Source organism: Delphinapterus leucas, chromosome 5 (assembly GCF_059928025.1).
Source record: "Delphinapterus leucas isolate spDelLeu-1000000601 "Yukka" chromosome 5, BTC_Dleu_Yukka2, whole genome shotgun sequence".
Classification (NCBI taxonomy): Eukaryota; Metazoa; Chordata; class Mammalia; order Artiodactyla; family Monodontidae; genus Delphinapterus; species Delphinapterus leucas.
Window position 1 is genome coordinate 106,968,531 of NC_143133.1, and position 19,438 is coordinate 106,987,968.

General features: G+C 39.3%; 1 protein-coding gene across 24 annotated transcripts in view; it reads left to right on the plus strand.

Moving 5' to 3' along the window:
- SH3D19 (SH3 domain containing 19) overlaps positions 1 to 19,438 on the plus strand; it is a 183,486-nt gene that overhangs the window by 96,801 nt on the left and 67,247 nt on the right. For all 24 annotated transcript variants that reach the window (XR_016393379.1, XR_016393377.1, XR_016393381.1 and 21 more), the window contains one exon: positions 15,375 to 15,415. Coding sequence is in view for 12 of the 24 variants with exons in the window: in XM_089912385.1 (XP_089768511.1) it covers positions 15,375 to 15,415 (41 nt within the window). In the remaining 12 variants the exon portion in view is untranslated. The remainder of the gene's footprint in view (positions 1 to 15,374; positions 15,416 to 19,438) is intronic.

Below are 19,438 nucleotides of genomic sequence, written 5' to 3' on the forward strand. Positions count from 1 at the left end.
GCCCATTCTAGAAACGCCAGCCCTAGACTAGCTGGGAGCTTGAGGAGTGGTTCTGGCTTTGGCTGCTGCAAGGAGGTAGATGTGACTCTTCCTATTTGCACCGTCTTGCCACTCAGAACCCATTTTATTATTTCTTAAAGTTTGATTATACTTTACCATCTCTTTCAATTGCATTTCATTTGAATTGACATTCCTGATTTGTTTTATATTTGCAATATTATTTTTTAAAGGATATCTGGAGATGTCCTTAGGTTGTCCCACACTTCCTAATGCAGATTAAAATTGCCTGATTAAAAAAAAAAAAGGAAAAGGAGCTTACCTGTTTACTTTTCTGTCTTTTCCACTAAACTATAAGCTCTTTGAATGTGGGGCTCACCATTTTTATTCTTATCCCCAGCACCTAGGAGAATCTCTGGAACATAGAACACACTAAGGAAGTAATAGTTACACCAATGATTTTTAAACTCTAGATGCTCATGTTCATTTAATTTGATTATTAACTCCCTCTTTTAAATTTTCATGCTGGAGCAATAGGGGTTTGTAAAATATGTAGATCATTTTCTTTTTGTAAACTGTCGTGAAGTTGTATGCATGCTGCTATCCATACTAGGATTCTGGGGGATTTTCACCCCATAATGGCATTTAGGTTTGACCTTAGCCTGCTACTTCCATAAAGTGATTCATTATCTGATGGTTTGAATGTAATTTTAATAATTATAAAGTCATGACTTTGATATAAACCGGTCACTTTTTTTGCTTTTTGCCATAACAAATCTTTTTTTTAATAAATTACAAAAGTAATAATGTTCATTACATAAAACTTGGAAAATACAGAGATACAGGTAGATAACAAATCATGTGCAGTGGTGTCCTGATAAATGTTCAACAACCAGCTAAGTGTAATTGCAGTATGAATGTTGGTTGATACTTTTGTTTATATAAATAAGATGACAGTGAAACAAGCAAAACATAGGTCAGAATTTCCACCCATTTCGTCAGTGACCTGAGCAAATTTTTTGCTGATTCAGATAATAGTTTTCAAATACTGGAAGACTGTTTCCTCAATTTTGGGGTATGTTCCTCATGGAACAGCTACAAACACAACATACTTTTATTTTGAATCTGCATTATTAACATTTTCTCCATCACTTTCTTAAGTCTAGACAATCAGTAAAATGATAAATTCAACCCTGGTTTGCCAACTTTTGCGGTGTAAGTACTCCCACTGATGATGAATTGGAAAGAGTTGCACATAGCACATCATTATTATAGTATTTCCACCATTCAGAAATGATAGGCATACGTCATCTCAAGAGCATAGATAATAGTGAAATGTAGTAAAATAATTAGGAGATGATAAGTTTTGAGTATTTATTACCTTTTTTATGTGATTTATTTGCTTGTAAGTTTATATAATTTAAGTTTATATAATTTTTAAAAATGGCTATGTTTAAAAAACTGGCCTGTAGAATTTCTGAAAATTTAATTGTCAGCTTTCATGAGCCAGTATGAGCTGTCTCCAGTGCACTGCTGGGTAGATGTGTTCTCACTTTTCTTGTATAAATACAAAATATAAAAATATAAATTATATATGTGTATATATAATGTGGGTATATATATATAATATGTATATGTGTATATATACGGTTTTTTAGGTAAGATTTAAAAAATAAGATTGGGATCACACTGAATGTTCAGTTTGGGGATCTGTTTATCTACCTTATAGAAGTGAATTCTGTACTGGTCACACTCTTGCTTTGCCACAGACTGTACTTTAGGCCATTTCACTGTGGTATAGCTGGTCACGAGGCAGACTGGGTGAGAATGGCTGAATACAATGCCTCTCCTCTCCAGCGTGGGAGGGAAGAGGAAAGAATGAATGGGGAGGGGACCCCAGAAATCTCCTGAGTAGCGGGCCGGTTATATCACGGTGTGGCACTGGTGTGGGCTGTTCACTCCTCTTCTCTTTAGAGCCTTGGCTCATCCACGCTCTATATAGCTGGACCCCATCCCTGCCATTCTCTCCTGTGTTCTCTTCGGCATTTTCTTGCTTCCCTCCTTCCTGCTGCTTTCTAGTGCTTATAGCAGGCAGATTTACTCTCTCTGAATCTTTTAAAATGTCCTGTAAAGATAGAACTGCTGGGACCTCCCTGGCGGTCCAGTGGTTAAGCCTTCGCCTTCCAGTGCAGGGGGTGTGGGTTCGATCCCTGGTCGGGGAGCTAAGATTCCACATGCCTCGCAGCCAAAAAACCAAAACATAAAACAGAAGCAGTATTGTAACAAATTCAATAAAGGCTTTAAAAAATGGTCAACATAAAAAATATCTTAAAAAAAATAGAACTGCTAGTTTGGGGGCAGTTGTACTCGGTGGCTGCAGTCTTCATCAACAGTCATACCCTTAAATGAAGGTATCTTCAAATATCTAATGTATATCCTAAAACCTGTTTTTCTGTGGGCTCCCTAATCTAGCGATTTACTGTACCTGTTAGGTAATTTCATGTAACTCTTAGTAGTCATCATTTTAAATGCCTTTAAAGTCTTTTGGCTGCCAAATATGTTCTTGTTTTACAGTGAAAAAGATTTCCAGTGGCTTTGCAAAAACTAGGTATTAGCTGGTAGGTGCGCTGCTTGCAATCCTTATTGTAATGGAGAAGTTGTTGAATATCGCAGTAAACGTTTTCATGCCTACCCGCTGCTGAAGTTCTGTTCCAGTTCCCAGAGGAGAACAAATCTGCATGTTTGTTGTTAGAATGAGCTCAGCTATCTCCGTGTTCTCTTTTACAATTCTTAGTCAAAGTTTTAAGCTTTAACAGAAACTCTAAGAACTGCCAGCTTTTGAAGTACTTGGTTAAATGATTTTTTAATGTATTTGTTTTTATTAGCAAAACAAAAGCCTTTTTAGGCCTTCAACATATGAAAATGATCAGATTTTTCTGTTTTGTTATGTTTATTGCTTCATTATTATTTCCTCCACCATTGATTGAACCTATTTTATTCTGGCTTAGACATCACTGAGATTTGGTGAAAAGATAGAAATGTAATGCTGTAGGAAACTATAAAAGGGTAAAAGGAAAGACTTAGCCAACCTAAAACCTTTGATCAAGAAATTACAAAGCTAAGAAATGTGTGGCTACGACATTCACTTTTAAAAGAGATTTTTAAAAGAGTATTGGTCTAGAAAAATCTTGTAGTGCCTTATAACAAATAATTTATGCATTTTTATTAATAACATTTAAACCTAGCTTTTAAAAAATATCTGCCTCACTATTTCAAATAAAAAATGGAGCCAACATTTTAGAAATAATACCTTTGTAAAGTTTTAAAGTCAAGGTTTCAAACTGACCTAATTTTCTATCTTACTGGAAGCATCACTTAACTGATATTTTGATCAGTTTCAGATGCTTAAAATATATATTTGTTTTTGCAATGAAAAATAGCAAAACTGCCTTGTGGCAGTTTTATTTTCATCCCATAAAGAATGGAGAGGGGACTTCCCTGGTGGCGCAGCGGTTAAGAATTCGCCTGCCAATGCAGGGGACACGGGTTCGAGCTCTGGTCTGGGAAGATCCCACATGCTGCGGAGCAACTAAGCCCATTCGCCACAGCTACTGAACCTGCACTCTACAGCCTGCGAGCCACAGCTGCTGAGCTCGAGAGCCACAACTACTGAAGCCCGCGCACCTAGAGCCCATGCTCCGCAACAAGAGAAGCCACTGCAATGAGAAGCCCGCGCACCACAGCGAAGAGTAGCCCCCGCTCACCGCAACTAGAGAAAGACTGCACGCAGCGACGAAGACCCAACGCAGCCAAAAATGAATAAATAATGGAGAAACACGAAATCATGTTTCTCACCTTTTTCCTTTCCCTGCTGCCTTCTACTAAACCCACTGACTTTTCATATGCTATTATTAATAGTAAGATTTCATTTTTTACAAGAGGATACTACAGTGGTTAATTGAGATGAATTTGATCTCATTTGAAAACTACCACATGCCGAGATTAAGGCATCTTCCCGCATATTCATACGCCTGCACACACCCCTTTGTTTGGAACATATTCTGTTGCTAGCCCAGCTCCAAATACCAGCTGCTTCTGGAACTTCTGAGTTTTGGTACTGATTTTTTTTTTTTTTTTTTTTTTTTAAAGAAGATGTTGGGGGTAGGAGTTTATTAATTTTATTTATTTATTTTTGCAGTGTTGCGTCTTCGTTTCTGTGCGAGGGCTTTCTCTAGTTGCGGCAAGTGGGGGCCGCTCTTCATCGCGGTGCGCGGGCCTCTCACTGTTGTGGCCTGTCCCGTTGCGGAGCATAGGCTCCGGACGCGCAGGCTCAGTAGTTGTGGCTCACGGGCCTAGTTGCTCCACGGCATGTGGGATCCTCCCAGACCAGGGCTTGAACCCGTGTCCCCTGCATTAGCAGGCAGATTCTCAACCACTGCGCCACCAGGGAAGTCCTTTGGTACTGATTTTGATTGCCCATGTCATCAGGAGACACCAAGCATCTATGCTATGCAATTATCTCTTCTAGTTAATCCTGAATTATTCAAAGTGAGTTAGGAATGATGTCAAAACGAAGGCCAAAAATATTGGTCTATACTAATTGTACCTAATTGTACCTCCACTAAAAATTAATCCCCTCACTTTCACTCTGATAGATTTATCAAGTTGTGTGTAGAGTGTAATTCCTCTTTTCCTCCTTCCATCCTTCCTACCTTGTCCTCCTGCATCCTTTATTTATATGACCTAAAATTCAAATAATCTATTAATCAGATACTCTCCCTTACTTATCTACATATATATTCCTTTGATTTTTTTTCAGTGTCTCCAAAGGAATAGAGTTAATCTCAGGTTATTTTTTAAGTGTTAGATTTGTTCATGTACTAAGGAAGGAAAAAGATAAATAAAAGCTGTAACCAGAAATGTTAGAAAAGAGCCCATCTCCATAACTGACATCAAAAAGTGTTACCAGCTACGTCTCTGAGTTTACAGCAGCAGTGAAGGGGTGGGGTCATTACCTCTTTCTGCATCCCACCCTCTTCCATCCTTTTGCATAATAGGACCAAGAGAATAGAAAAATAGATTACATCTTCTGATGAGAACTGTCATAAAAAACACACTTATACCAAAAAGCAGGGTTTTCTAGGTAGGTGATAAATTAATGTTATGAGAAACTCTTCCTCCTTCTTCTCTTTTCTCCCTGAATATTTTTTTCATCCTTGAGCAGAGGGTTTTCACTTGGTGTTTGCTTCTTATTATCTAGGCATTAGGACTCTGTATATGGTCTGTGATGTAGGAAACATCTGCCTTTAATTGTTCCTTCTGTAGTGTGACCAAGTGACTCTGGATTTCCACCAAGCTTCCTGTGTCCTAATTTTTCTTGCCAGTTGGAGTCCCCTGCCAGTCTCCTGTCTGTCACAGGAGTTTATCCCAGGTTTTCCCTAACATCCGTAAGTAAGTGTCCAAAGGGATGTGGCAGCCTTTTCCAGTAGAAGCTCTGCCGCAGGATGACAGATTTTAGGGAAGGGTGTGGATTTTCTTTTTTTTCTTTTTTAAAAAGAACTTCTCTTTAAAAAATTTAAAAGTCACTGTTAAATAGGGTGGAATTGCATGAGTCATTTGTCTTTAGGAGACTTGTTCTTTACTTATGATCTAAAATATTTTATGGCATGGAATCTGAACATGCCAAAAGTACTTTAAAAGTTGTCTTAATTTTTTTAAATTGGCCCTACTTATTTTTTTAAATTTAAGGTTTATATGCAACATCATTCCAATATGTACCTTGCCTGAGAAGGAGTTTATAGACTAGCAGAGGAAATAATACAACAAAACACCTCTAATACAAGATACCAAGAATATGAAAGACCTAATTTTAAGAAAAGCAGAACTACACACAAATTGTGAGCTCCTGCCCACGGGCTTCTCGCTAGACCATGAGCATCTTATAGCCAGGGACCATGTCCTAATTGTAGATCTTATTTCTTTGGTATCTAGCATAATACCTGGAATAAAATAAGCATTAAAGTTCCTGGTTGAAAATTAAAAATTTCTCTTCATAACTGGGTACATGCCTGTCTTTTGGTCAAAAATACAGACATCATCAGCTAATAAGACAGAAGTTTGAAAAATCAGGCTCTGGATGTTTTGGGTGCTTCAAATTTGAAACTGCTTGAAACTGCCATCTATTTATTTGACATTTTATCATCCCTCACTCTGTCCTGGCATATATATAATGGACGCCCCTTTAGAACCGTGAGATCTTTTTCATGCCCTTTACCAACAAATAACTTTTAATCATAAAATTTGATCCTCCTATATTGCTATATATCCAGCAAGGGGAGGGGTAAATTTTAGCCCTTTTTCTCTTTCTGGGTTTTCTATGTAAACTTGTTCTGTAGATCACTTTAGGTTGACTATAAAGGAAAGATATAAACCCAGAAAAGATTTATTTTGATTATTATTTCCTCGGTTCATTCAATAGGTGTTTGTTGAACACAGTTATACATCAGACCCACAGTTTTCACCCTTTTTGTGTTAACATCTGAAGATCCAGCTAAAGACCCTATTCTCACATGTTGCAGTAAATGCCACCTTTCTTAGGTGCTGACTTGACGTTATGCCTATTCCTCTTCTCAGAGTAAGTCGTACGTGCTCTACATCATATAACATAACCCACGGTTGCATCTGATTAATACCACTGTACGCTATTGTGTAAGAGACGTGGTTTGAAATTTAGCAGCACACCAGCGAAGTTTGTGCTGCTTATGGGTTGGGAATTACCAGAGGCTTAACTTATAAAATTACCCCTGAAATTCCATTAATTGACACTGAAAGTACAGTATTTGTTGCCAAATTAGGTGCCATGTCGATGCCATCTCTTAATAAGGTGAACCTGGCCAGTTTTCCATCGACTGTTAGGAGAGAGTTCTGTTCTTCTTTGAGCACCAGATGCTCATCAAGGTGACATTTTGTAGGAAAAATACCTATTTTTAAACATCAGACCCAGACACTTTTGGCAAGATGTGCATACAAGATGTACCTGGGAACTGAAACCAACAGAACAAAGCCAGCAGCAAAATTATTTCTGGGGATTTGCTTATTAAGTAGATTGTAGGTGGGATCACCTGTACTATTCAAGTTACATGTGTTTCTGTCTGTGAGTAGGATTGAGTTTGCATTAGTTCAGTGAGCATGTGATCCCACTGAGCTGCACTGTAAAAACGAGTGGAGACCGTCTCTTTCCTTGAGAAGTTTGCAGGCTAATTAGGAAGTCGAGACATGCATGTGTGGGAAAAAAACAAAAAAGCATTGGAAAGGACAGGGCAACATATTCTAATTTTAAATGTACTCTAGTTATTAATAGTAGAGCTGAAAGCCTCTTTGCAGGACCTTTGAACACTTTTGTGGGATTTGTTTTTTAATAGAGCTAAAGAAATATGAAACTCTGCAGAGCTACTGATCACCATGCCCATTTTGTGAAAAACATCATGGGAAGCATGACCTAAAGGAACAGAGATCTGTGTTCTCAATGGGGAAAATACAGCGCTCACAAAAGCCTGGTGGTCTGCTTTGTTCTCTCGGCTTTGTTGTTGCTTCAGCTTCGTAGGAGATTAGGTACATGAGAAGCATGCATTGTGAAACTCAGAATGGTTGTTAAGTTGTGAATAATCATTGCGACTGAAATGCGAATGATCAATTATTTGAATTTATAAGGTAGGGTTATGATAACTACAGGGCAACTCAACTGGTATGGGCAGAATAGCTCCAAAAATTTCAACCACGTGTAATTATGGACTCCAGAAGTTTGTGTATTGGCAAACAGGGTGGGAAAGAGAACTAACATTTTTTGAGACTCTAATAAATGCCAAGCACTGTGCTGTATATTTTATGTAGTATTTTTTCATTCAGTTTTAGTAACAAGCCAAAAGATGGGCATTCGTATCCACATATTACAAATAAGAAACAATCCCAGCAAGTAAGTAAATTGGCCGAGCTCACACAAATAGGAAAGCAGGTCTCTGGCCAGCTCCAGATTCTGTCCTTTTCCCACTACAGTCATGATACCCCGGAGGTACATCATGCATTCTGTTTGCTTTCTTTCTGCCTGTGCTCTGTATTCTTCAGGTTCACCGGCACACTGTCAATAGAACTCATTTTACAAATTTTATAACACGTAGAGTGTGTTAATGAAACTCATTAAAATATGTATTAACTTTTTTTGTCCAGAAACCAAATATGTAAATAAAGGTTATACATATGATTTTCTTGTCTTTGAAAAAGATTAAGTAGAAAAATACCTGATGTAACTTGATGTTATATTATAGATCTCAGTGATTATACTTGAGCTGTCAATGTGATGAAAAAGAAAGTTAGTAAACTCAGAACTCATACAACTTTTCGCCTAAAGCTTTCAAAGTATTAATAGAAGTATTTTATAGTTTTGTTTTAGTTTTTAACTTTAGCAAAAGTCATTCTAATTGGATCTCAATTATTTTTCTTTACTAACCTTTATTTTCTAATTCTGAAGAAGGAATTCACTCCCCTTGCCATACCCAAACTTTATGGAAGCCAATCAGAGTTTTAGAACTAAAACATAATTTGTTTTCATTAGTTTCAGATAACTACACTTAATCTTATTTTTTTCCATTCCCCACAGTGTATCAGATCTGGCTCTACATGTTATGATGATGATATTAACTTAGACACTTTTAAAATGACATCATAGCTTTATATTTGTCTCAGTGGCAAAATATTATTTACTAACTCATACTTTCTTCTCCCATTACATGATATTGTCTTAATCTAGCAGGCAATATAGGGTGATAAATTTTGATTGATGCACGGAAAAGATGAAAGCACAAGTATTTTTGTTGTTCTGTAACATAGTGCTTTCTGTTTTGAGAAGCAAATCAAGGTTGGCCCAAGGCTTTGTTTATAAAAGCGCTATATATGTAATGATTTCTTTTTCTGCAGTGCAGCAAGTCAAGGTTTATTGTAGTCCTGAAATTAGTATCATAAAAAAAGCCGTGCACATAATCCTTGGTTTGTAAACACCTGACTTAAAAAGGTTATTTTCATAGAATGACTGACTTCTTATGTTCCTTCTTAGAAAGACTAATTTTTTCACCTGATATAGCCATAGTACCGCTTTTCTAAAACTGTTCTTGGTGCTAGAAATTTCTTTTACTTCTCTTCTCATCACTGCCTTTGTCCTATTCCCTCGCATTGAGCCTCTACCCCTGCCCCATTTATTCCCACTGCTGCCACCATCAACTTGGCAGCCGGAAATGGCAAAGCCAACATCTTTCCCATCTGTATAAACACTGTTACTCTTTTTTGTTGCCATTGGCTTAGTGGTCCAACTGAGGGCAGTTTTCCTCCATGGGACATTTGGCAATGTCTAGAGACATTTTGGGTTGTCAGAACTGCAGAGGGGTGGGGGGAGTGTGCTTTTGGCATCTGGTACGTATAGGCCAGGGATGCTGCTAATCCTCCTATAATACACAGGACAGCCCCCCACCCCTACCCCCTTAACAAATGTCAGTAGTACCAAAGGTGAGAAAACCTGCACTAGTTCTATTCAAGCATCAGCTCTGTCTTTTCCTCACCTCTCCCAGGGCTAAACTTAGACACTCCTCTTTTGAGCTCCCATAATACCTTGTATAACATTTTTTTCATATCCTGTTTATATCTTTTATTTGTTGATCTTGTCAATAAGATTGCATACTTCTTGAGGGAAGAGGGTATTTATTACCAATATTTGTGTCCCCAGTTTGTGGCAAAATGTCAGATACATAGTGAGAACTCCATACGTGAATAAATGCATTTTTGAATAAGACACCCTAGACTTCTCCAGTGCCTTTCTGGAACTTCCAGAAACCTCCTCTTGCTCACTTTTATCTTCTTTTTCCTACATCTACTCATTACTTATTTTTTAAAACGTTAGTGTGTCAACCCTATCATTCATATATTTAGTTCCTAAAAATATGGATCTACCCACAATTCAAGACATATAGTGGGATAGGGAGGGTGGGAGGGAGACGCAAGAGGAAGGAGATATGGGGATATATGTATATGTATAGCTGACTCACTTTTTATATAGCAGAAACTATCACACCATTGTAAAGCAATTATACTCCAATAAAGATGTTAAAAAAAAAAAACAGACATGTAATGCCAGACTCCCGGGTTTATTCATAAACCCTTTAAAAATGTCAGGCATGCCATAAACATCATGGCTGGCGCATACAGACCAGCTACAGTCAACAGGGCTTGTTCTAGGGAGATGTCCCAGACAAATTCCTACTTGCTTTTGAAGCACTTTGCTGTCATATCCCTGACCCGTGGATTCTTAGTGTTTAACCTAGCTAGTCATGCCTGGCATCAACACTGCCCTCTGTAACATGTTCCCACATCCTTTGGCATGGCATTTGGGTTCCATTCCCTTCTTATTTTTGACTATGGCTTCTTCATATGTGGGGCTCAAACCATGCTCAACTGTCTCTTTACTCCTGATGGTTTGCTACCTGACGCTCTCTCTTTAGAACCTTTCCTCCTACACATTCTTCAGGTCTCAGTCAAGACACATGTCACATGTTAGAAGTCTCTCCTTGGACCCCAAGATTGAGTGATGTATACCTTCTCTGCATTCATAGCACCTTGTGCCTACCCCTGTATACTATTAATAGAAAAGCAGTTGCAGTATTTGTCTTTCTTACCAAGGTCAGAGTCTGTGCTTTCAAGGCATTTCTGGTGCCTGGTACATATTATACATGTAATAAGTGTTAGATGTATGAGAGAACGGATAAGACAGAATACCTCTTCCAGCCTGCAAATATCACACCGATCTGGTTAAACCTTTCTGCTGGGAGTGGAGATAAATCAGTCCAAATGTTGAGAGCCTTTGGAGAAGATGCTGCATACAAGGAGATTACGTTTATGTTCACTGGTAGCTTTATCAGGTTGACTAGAGGGCTGTACCTCTAGATCACATTAGTTTAACTCCTTGTTAAGCTGATGGCTTTATTAACTAGTACTCTAATGATATGCCCATGGCCTTTATTGAGGATTTTTATGTAGAATGCATTTTTAAAAATATACTCAGTTGCCTCTGCACATAGAAAGAACTCCAAAACCTGTAAGATGTTGTGGGATGGGCACTTGCAGGCATTGTTCTGATTCGTTTACCAGACAAGCCAAATCCAGCAACTCCTGGATTTGGGAAAACAGTTTTTTCCTTACCAGAGAGAGTGGTGGGGCAATGAATTTAAACTTGGGAACAAGCTGTTGCTTTGAAAGTTGGATAAAGATTTTTTTTAATCTGTTTTATTTTGATAAAACATGATCCAAAATAAAGAGAGATTGGATTTTCTTAGATGAGATTAAGAACAACCATTGTGTTTGTTGTTGACAACATTACAGTGTCATACTTAGCAACTTTTATTTTGTTCTTTCCTGTCATCTGCAGAGTCTGGATGAAACTTCAATGTGAAATTTTGGGGGCCAGCTTTATGCCTAGGGGCGATTTGCTTACATATTGAACTTTGTGGAACAGTGGAACATTCAGAAACTTAACACCCATCCACCCAAGCCTGAATTGTAGACTTTTGGATTATAATCAGACACTAGTGAATCCACATCTGGCTCTGCCACTCACCAGCTGTGTGACTGCAGCCCTAACCTCTAAGCCTCAGTTTCCTCCTCATTTTCAAAATGGATCGTGCGTTTGGCACACGTAATAACAAGCTGCTCTCATCGCCATCTTCATTGCTGAAATCTCATTTCATTATGTTGAGAAACGTTTTTTTAATGCAATTTTCTTTGTTAAAGACACTTTCTTAACAACTAAGCAAGGTTCTATGCAAAAACAGTGGGAGAGAGTGATCCTACAGCACAACCTGGGAAGGGCTATTGGGAGAAAGTGGGAAGAAAAGATAGAAGGGGACCGTGAACAGCTGGGGACCCCAGAGTCCTGGAGGAAGACAAATCAGCATCAGCAGTCACACCTGAGACAGTTCTGTCTTGACTGCAACTTTTGGTTCTCCTCCTCAGGATCGAAAGCCATTTCCCCAAGCCCTCGTTTCCCTTGGAAGGTTCTTTGACTCATACTCTGTAGTGGGTTTATCTGCCGCACCAAGAACAAGGGCACCTGATAATAGGGCAGCAGTGCTTGAAGAGCAGAAGGCAAAAGATCTGGGTCAGCTCTGCCAGGCGCCAGGACGTGGGCTTATAAAATTAGAATGGAGTAAAGATGCAGTTTCACAGTCCTGTGTTTTGTCATGGAGGGGCCTGGGCTCAGGTTCTGTCTGAACAGCAGAAACCAGAGAGCAAGTGAATCTCAAAGAAAAAAAATCTCTTAAAAACATAAACTGTTAGGCCTACTATCTGTATGATATCAGACCCCAAAGTGAGACCCTGTCAAGGGTTGTATGTGTTGTCAGATGTGTTGTGATGGCCCTAAAGATCGTGAACAAACATGAATCATGCTAATAGCAGCTCGCGTTTATTGAACGAACACACACTTTGTTCCAGGCACTGTGTCAAATGCTTTAATGGATTCTCTCTCTTACTGTTCACAATGACCTCATGCGGGAGTTGAGTTATTCTTGATTTTTATACGTGAGGAAACGAGGGGCCTTGGAGAAGCTAAGTAATTTAATTTGCACAAAGTCACACCAGCTGACAGGCAGAGGCACCAAAAGTGAATATGGGCAGTTGGACCCAGAACAGGCTCTGCTGCCCCCTCCTCTGACCAGGGGTCATGTGCCCGTGTCTACTGTCCCGTGGTGGCCATCCTGCCTGGATGTTCCCAGCTGAGACATGAGCCTGAGCTCGTGCTGAGGGAGGATTCCTCTGAGGTCTTCTCTTAAGACTATAGAGTGGTACCTTCCACTGCAGTCTGGGCTCTGCAGAAAGATGGAGATAAAGGCGCATCTTCAAAACCCCAGATTTTGCACCTACAGCTACGTTTGAGATACAGACATTGTATGCACTGCACAGCCTGGAGGCTACTCCAGCATCTCCCAAAACTGCTTCCCATAGAGATGTGTTGGACCACTGGCCTTCTTTCTAATTCTCCCTTCCACAAAACCTGTCAACCTCTAAAGGAGAACTTTAGAGCTTGGAAAATGTTGTTTTAGACATAAGATGGTTGTTTGGTTGGTTGGTTTTTAGATCTAGCCTGAACATGATGCTGCAAGTCTTGAATTGTAGAACCTGAGCTGACCTCAGTCAAAATTCTATTTTGTGCCAAAGTTTCCACCCCCGACACACAACTTTTTATTAAAGTATAACATACAGAAAAATACACAAAGTGTACAGCGCCACGAATTATCACACCTACTCAGCACCCCTGAAGGCCACCCTGTATTAGTTTCCTAGAGCTGCCCTAACAATACTATAAACTGAGTGACTTATAACAACAGAAGTTTATTGTCTCACAGTTCTAGAGTCTAGAAGTTTGGAATCCAGCCCGTCAGAGGGGTCATGCTCCCTCTGAAAGCCGCAGGGGGTCCTTCCTTGCCTCTTCTTAGCTTCTGGGGGTCTGCCAGTGTCTTCGGTGTTCCTCGCCTTGCAGCTGCATCCCCGTCTCCCCACCTCCATGGCGTCTTCCCTTTGCGTCTGTGTCTTCACATGGTCTTCTTCTAATGACACCAGTTACATTGGAATTAGGGGCTCACCCCACTCCAGTATGACCTCATCTTCACTATAGTAATGACATCTATATTGACCTTATTTCCAAATAAGGTCACATTCTGAGGTACTAGGGGTTGGGACCTCTAGTAACTGTTTAGGGAGGAAACAGTTCAACCCAAATGACCCCTACCATGTTCCACCCTAGTCAATATACCTTTCTCCTTCACAAAGGTAACAGAGTGTTGTAACATCCCTTCAGATCAGTGGAGACATTCAATAACATCCCTTATACGCTGCCTGGATACATACATGAAACTTTGCATTTTTTTTTTTTTTTTTGGACCCTGCCACACGGCATGCGGGATCTTAGTTCCCTGACCAGGGATTAAACCCTTGCCCCCTGGAGTGGAAGCGCAGAGTATTAACCACTAGACCGCCAGGGAAGTCCCCTAAACTTTGGGGTTTTGAGCCCTGCTTCTAATCTTTTTAATTACTGTACCTGAGTCAATGTAATACTAACATGCAGTCTCTGCACTTTTACACCAGGAAGTTTCTTCTGAAAACTTCAGTCATCCTATTTGCATTTTAGTGCTGTTGCCTCTTCTGTGTTACCTTATACTAATTTTTTTAAAGTAGTTGTTTACAGAAAGACTTCAAGAACCTTTTTAAAAAAAATAAGTATTGCTGAAAATACTTATATTTTTATATTACGATCCTAGCTTCATAATATTGGAGACCTCCGGGAGCTTTTTTTTTTTCTTGTCTGTCAGAATAGTATATTCTTAAAGTATCCCTCCCATAAAATGAACTGATATATCATTGTATCTTCCTGAAGTTTTATCTTATCTACCTAAGTAACTGGCAAGAGGATTTATACAGATTACCACAAGCATAAACTTTAAAAGAGCACAAATTCAAAAATAAGTATACAGTTTTTTAAAAGCATTCTGAAAAAAGAAATTTATAAACAAGTTTTTTTTCCCTAAATCACATCATTAAAAGTTCATGGTTGTATATTTTTTCTAAATGACTCCAAAGATAATTAATCCAGCTGGTTTGAATAAAGACAAGAAACAAATGAGCAACAACCTTACAAACTAGAAGCACTAACCTTTGCAGCTGGAGAGTTTTGGCCAGTGAGTAAGGTGAGGCACAGAAGGCTTCTGTGACTCGCCCAAGGTCACATAGTCTGGGGTAGCCAGGACCAACCAGCTATTGAACAAAACTCAAAGCAAGCAGAAGACTTCTATTTTTAGGTGGTGATACTTTTAATTCTAATCTTTGAAAGAAATGCTGTTGGTCCTGAGGTCAAATTGACTCTAAAAATGATCTATTTTGATCTGATATGAGAAGACAAGAATTCTGGTTTCAAACACAGAAGAGATATGGGGGGGGTCAGAATTCTTTGGGGCACCATGTAATTTCTACCTGATTTCAAGTAGTGTCCAGAAGTTCACTGGAAGACTCAGTATGTAGATAGCTATGAAAGCAAGCTTAAGGCAAAATTTTATTTACGCTGTAGACACCTCACCAGCCTCGTCAGTTCCCATAAAGCATCTTAAATATCAAAGGCAATTTGAAAAGTTTTAAAATTTATGTTTCTTAAATAGGATAGACCAGTAACTCATGTATCAAACTTGCTGCTTGGAGCCATTTGAGTCCCAGAAATGACCTGGCATTGTAAGTAATTCTTCTTTAAAAGGATTGATCAGTGTGTAATAATTTTTCTTTCTTTCTTTTTCTAGCCAAGGACCCTTGTCATCCATTAGAGCAGTAATCAAGAGATGTAAGTTTGTTTCTTCCTGCTCTGTATTTTCCTCTGCAATAATTTTGAATGATGATTTAGATTTCCAGCAAGTGATTGTATTTGATGAATCTTACAAGAGTAGTTTCTCCTGAGGAGTAATAAACCATTTCAGACAAGCAGCTAGGTTTTCAGCGTTCTTTTCAACTTCTGTTTATTGATAAGCGAGTTTCTCAGAACAATATTTTTCTCTAGAGAACTAAGCTGTTAAAAAAAAAAAACAAAAACTATATTATGTAGTCAATTTTAATGATCTAATATAAACTGTATGTAACCATTTTCTATAGGTAGAGACATCTGATGGGTTTCAAAAATATCAAACCCTGTCCTTTGTTATTGATTTACTTCCACAGTATTTTAATTTGACTCTGTAAATAAATGCTTATGGAGATTAGCTCACACTTCCACATACATGCTAGAAGTGCCGTAACAGAATTCTCTCTAAAATGGCGCATTCATACTTTCTGACTTTACTTCTTGGTTAAAGCCTTAAAACTTGCTTTTGGTGCAGGAGTTCAACATTCTTTTTAATAAAAGGCTCTGCAAATGTCCCTTTTCCAAAAAACGCATGGATTACCTGTTTTTATTTTTTAAAAGATAAGAAAGGGATATTAAATGTTCTTCGCATTCTTTGAGCTGAGGTCACCACCCTGAGGAGAATGTATCCTATTTCTAGAAATATAAGTTATAATATTTAGTATGAATTTAGGATCTCCACAGGTGTGAAGAGCATGCATTTGAGCCATTGCAGTGAAAAAGTTGTCAGGTGGCAACACAGAAAGATATTACACGCTTTCCCACGTTTAATTTTTTGTTGGTGGTGGTGAATTATGAAGGTGTGGGAATGCCACAGTGGATATTGATGGGAATTCATATATGAAAATGAAAAATTCATGGTAACTTTATATGCCTTAGAGCCCTTGGGGAGAAAGGGGCAGATGGGGCAGGGAGGGAATTTAAAAAGGAAAGTAGGGTTTGGAATTTAGACAAGATGTTCTTGCTGAAGATATAATTTGGGGTAATTAAGGTTATAGGGAAAACCTTGGAAGTCGCTCAGTATTTAAGGAGATAGTGTTGAGAATAGAGAAGGCGGAAAAAAAAATTAAAGAAAAAAAAAAAGAATAGAGAAGGTGACAAAAGACAGAATCTTAGGAAATATTGGTGTCAGAGATCAAGCTGTGCCTTTAAGGTTCCACAGGGCCAGAGAGGCGTGAGGTCCTCTCACCGAGCCCTGTCTGCTGGCCCCTGCCTTTGTTCCCTGGCTTCTTACCTTTCCTCCCTCTTGGGTTTCAGAAGGGATTTGTTGGGGATTGTAATCCGTTCCTGATTTCCCGTAGATCCTCCAGCATGGCACTTGCTTACACTGAGGCCCCGGTGCCCTGCAAGGCTTAGGAGAAGGCAGCTAAGGAGGAGTGGGCCAAAAAAAGCTGAAAAAGAATGATCCCAGTAATAGAAAAACTAGGAGACAGCTATATGTTAGAGGTCAAGGCGGGAGAGGTTTTCAAAGAGAATGAGTGAACCACAAATAGCTCTTAATGCTGCAGCAGGTGAGGTGACAGGAGCTGAGAATAGGCCGTTGAGTGTGGTGCTCAGCAGTGACCTTGGAGCGGGCAGGTTCAGGAGAACGTTGAAGCTGGAAGCCACACTTCATTTCAACAATGAATGGAGCTCGTGAGGTTGGGGCGGCTGAGTGACTATTCTTTCATGAACCATGGTGGTAAACAGGAGGAGAAGGATGGAGGGTCAAGCAGAGAGGAAATCTGGGCACATTTATACACTGTGTAGGAGGAGGAAGCCTGGAGACTTGGGGAGGGAGGAACTAGGGGTGAGACCAGATTGGAGCAGGAGAAGAGAGGAAATAGTGAAGCTGGGCCCTAGGAGAGAGGGAGGGAGGAGGAGATGAAACAGAGGGAAAACGCCTGCTTTGAGGTGTCTTTAAAAATAATAATAACCCAGTGATCTTTTAATTCTTATATGTCACTCACTTTGTATACACTGAAGAAATATGTGTTGGTTGTATTTATTCCTGACGTTTAGGCAAGAAGGCCAAACAGATCCTCAGGTGCTGCCACGTAAATACAGAATGAAGAATAATTGTGTCATTCCCTCTATGTTTTCCCTTTTTGCCCATTCTATAAGAAAAAGTGGTAAGCAAATTTTGCCTTAGCCAGCTCATTAAAATGTTTGCTTTCCTATCCCAGACTCAGTCATCTATCCTTGGCAAGGAGAAAGACTTTATCACATTGTTAAAGTAATATTCCTTAACTGGTTGTATTTTAAATTCTTTCATAATGATTCTGGATCCAATCAAGACTTGAGATCCTTCTTTTTGTGTTCCTTCTTGGGAGCCCTAAATATTTTGGGCAAAGATCTTGAAAGTGTTCTAAGTGGATGTTTCTGGAAGTTCGTGCTTTTCCTTTCATTGACTTTTTAAGAGAAAATTATTCTTTGAAATTCACAGACTTAACTAGTATTTATTGCTTTCTGTGCGTCAGGAACTATTCACTTACACTGTAAAATAACACTCTGCGTGGTAGGCGTTAACCCCATTTTACAGATGGTAGGGATACTGAGTCTTGGAGATTAAATGGCCTCACAAGGTAGATCTGAGATGTGAACCTAGACTTCCTGACTCCAGGGCCATTTTGAGCTTTCCACTCCTCGGGTGTTCCTGTTGTCATGTCAAACACCTCTAGTTTATACCCTGTCCCAAGCAAATGTACTTAGTGAGTTATTTTTATTATTGTGATTTTCATTGGTAAGGTAGCACTGGAGCAAGGATGCTTGTAATATAATAATCCTTCTTTGTGTTTTTTTCTTCTGACAATCATTTAATTGATAATTTTGAATTATTTAGAATTAGGATTAGCATCCAGCTCTCCTGGTTCCACAAAGAGTTTAGTTCAAGAAGCAAACTGCTCCCAGCCCTTCCCATAATGAGCTGTGTGAGGTGGGATAATTCATTGACCCTCTCTGATCTCAGTCTCCTCATCTGTAAGGTTGGAGTAGGATGATCATTAAGGGTGCCTCCAACCCTGGTGGCACAGTGGTTGGAAATCCACCTGCCAATTCAGGGGACACAGGTTTGAGCCCTGATCCAGGAAGATCCCACATGCTGTGGAGCGACTAAGCCCATGCACCACAACTACTGAGCCTGCGCTCTAGAGACCGCGAGCTGCAACTACTGAGCCCTCCTGCCACAACTACTGAGCCCGCGTGCCACAACTACTGAAGCCCAAACCCCTAGAGCCCATGCTCTGCAACAAGAGAAGCCACCGCAATGAGAAGCCCGCGCACCGCAACAAAGAGTAGCCCCTGCTCACCGCAACTAGAGAAAGCCTGCGCACAGCAATGAAGACCCAACACAGCCAAAAATAAATAAATAAATAAAATTTTTTAAAAGCAGAAATTTACTAAAAAAAAAAAAAAGGGGGGTCCCTCCAGGCTTATGATCCTGTGGAAACTTAGGAGAATTCTTTATTAGTGCTAATAATGCAAATCCAGATCTCAGTCTTTTATAAACAGCTGAATATGAATTTGCCCTGTACTTAGAATTTAGCCATATGAACTAGAAAAGTTTGAAAATAATTCTGTAAAATGATATAACTTTGACTGAAAAGCCTGCCTTTATTCTGCGGCCTTAATCCAAAATGCATGGAAGACTGGCCTTGTGTGGCAGGGTTTAAAAGGAACATGTTCTGTGTGGGCCCTGGGGGCAAATTTGAGTCTCCTGGTAACAACCACATCAAATCTGTTTAATCTGGGAAAGTGAGAATGAGATTAAGCAGATGGTTGAGAGAGTAGCAGGAAGAATGTGAGGCACTACATGAAAATCTGCCATGAAAATCTAAAGTGTTTCTAGCTACTACACTTGTTCAAAACTGACAAAAAGTGCTAGTCATTCTGTAAGGATCAAGAGAAAAAAGAGATTTCAAAGATGAGTGAATATGAGGAAAAAAAAAAAAAATCAGAGCAGGAGAGGGGAGAGCAAGTGTTTCTCCAAAA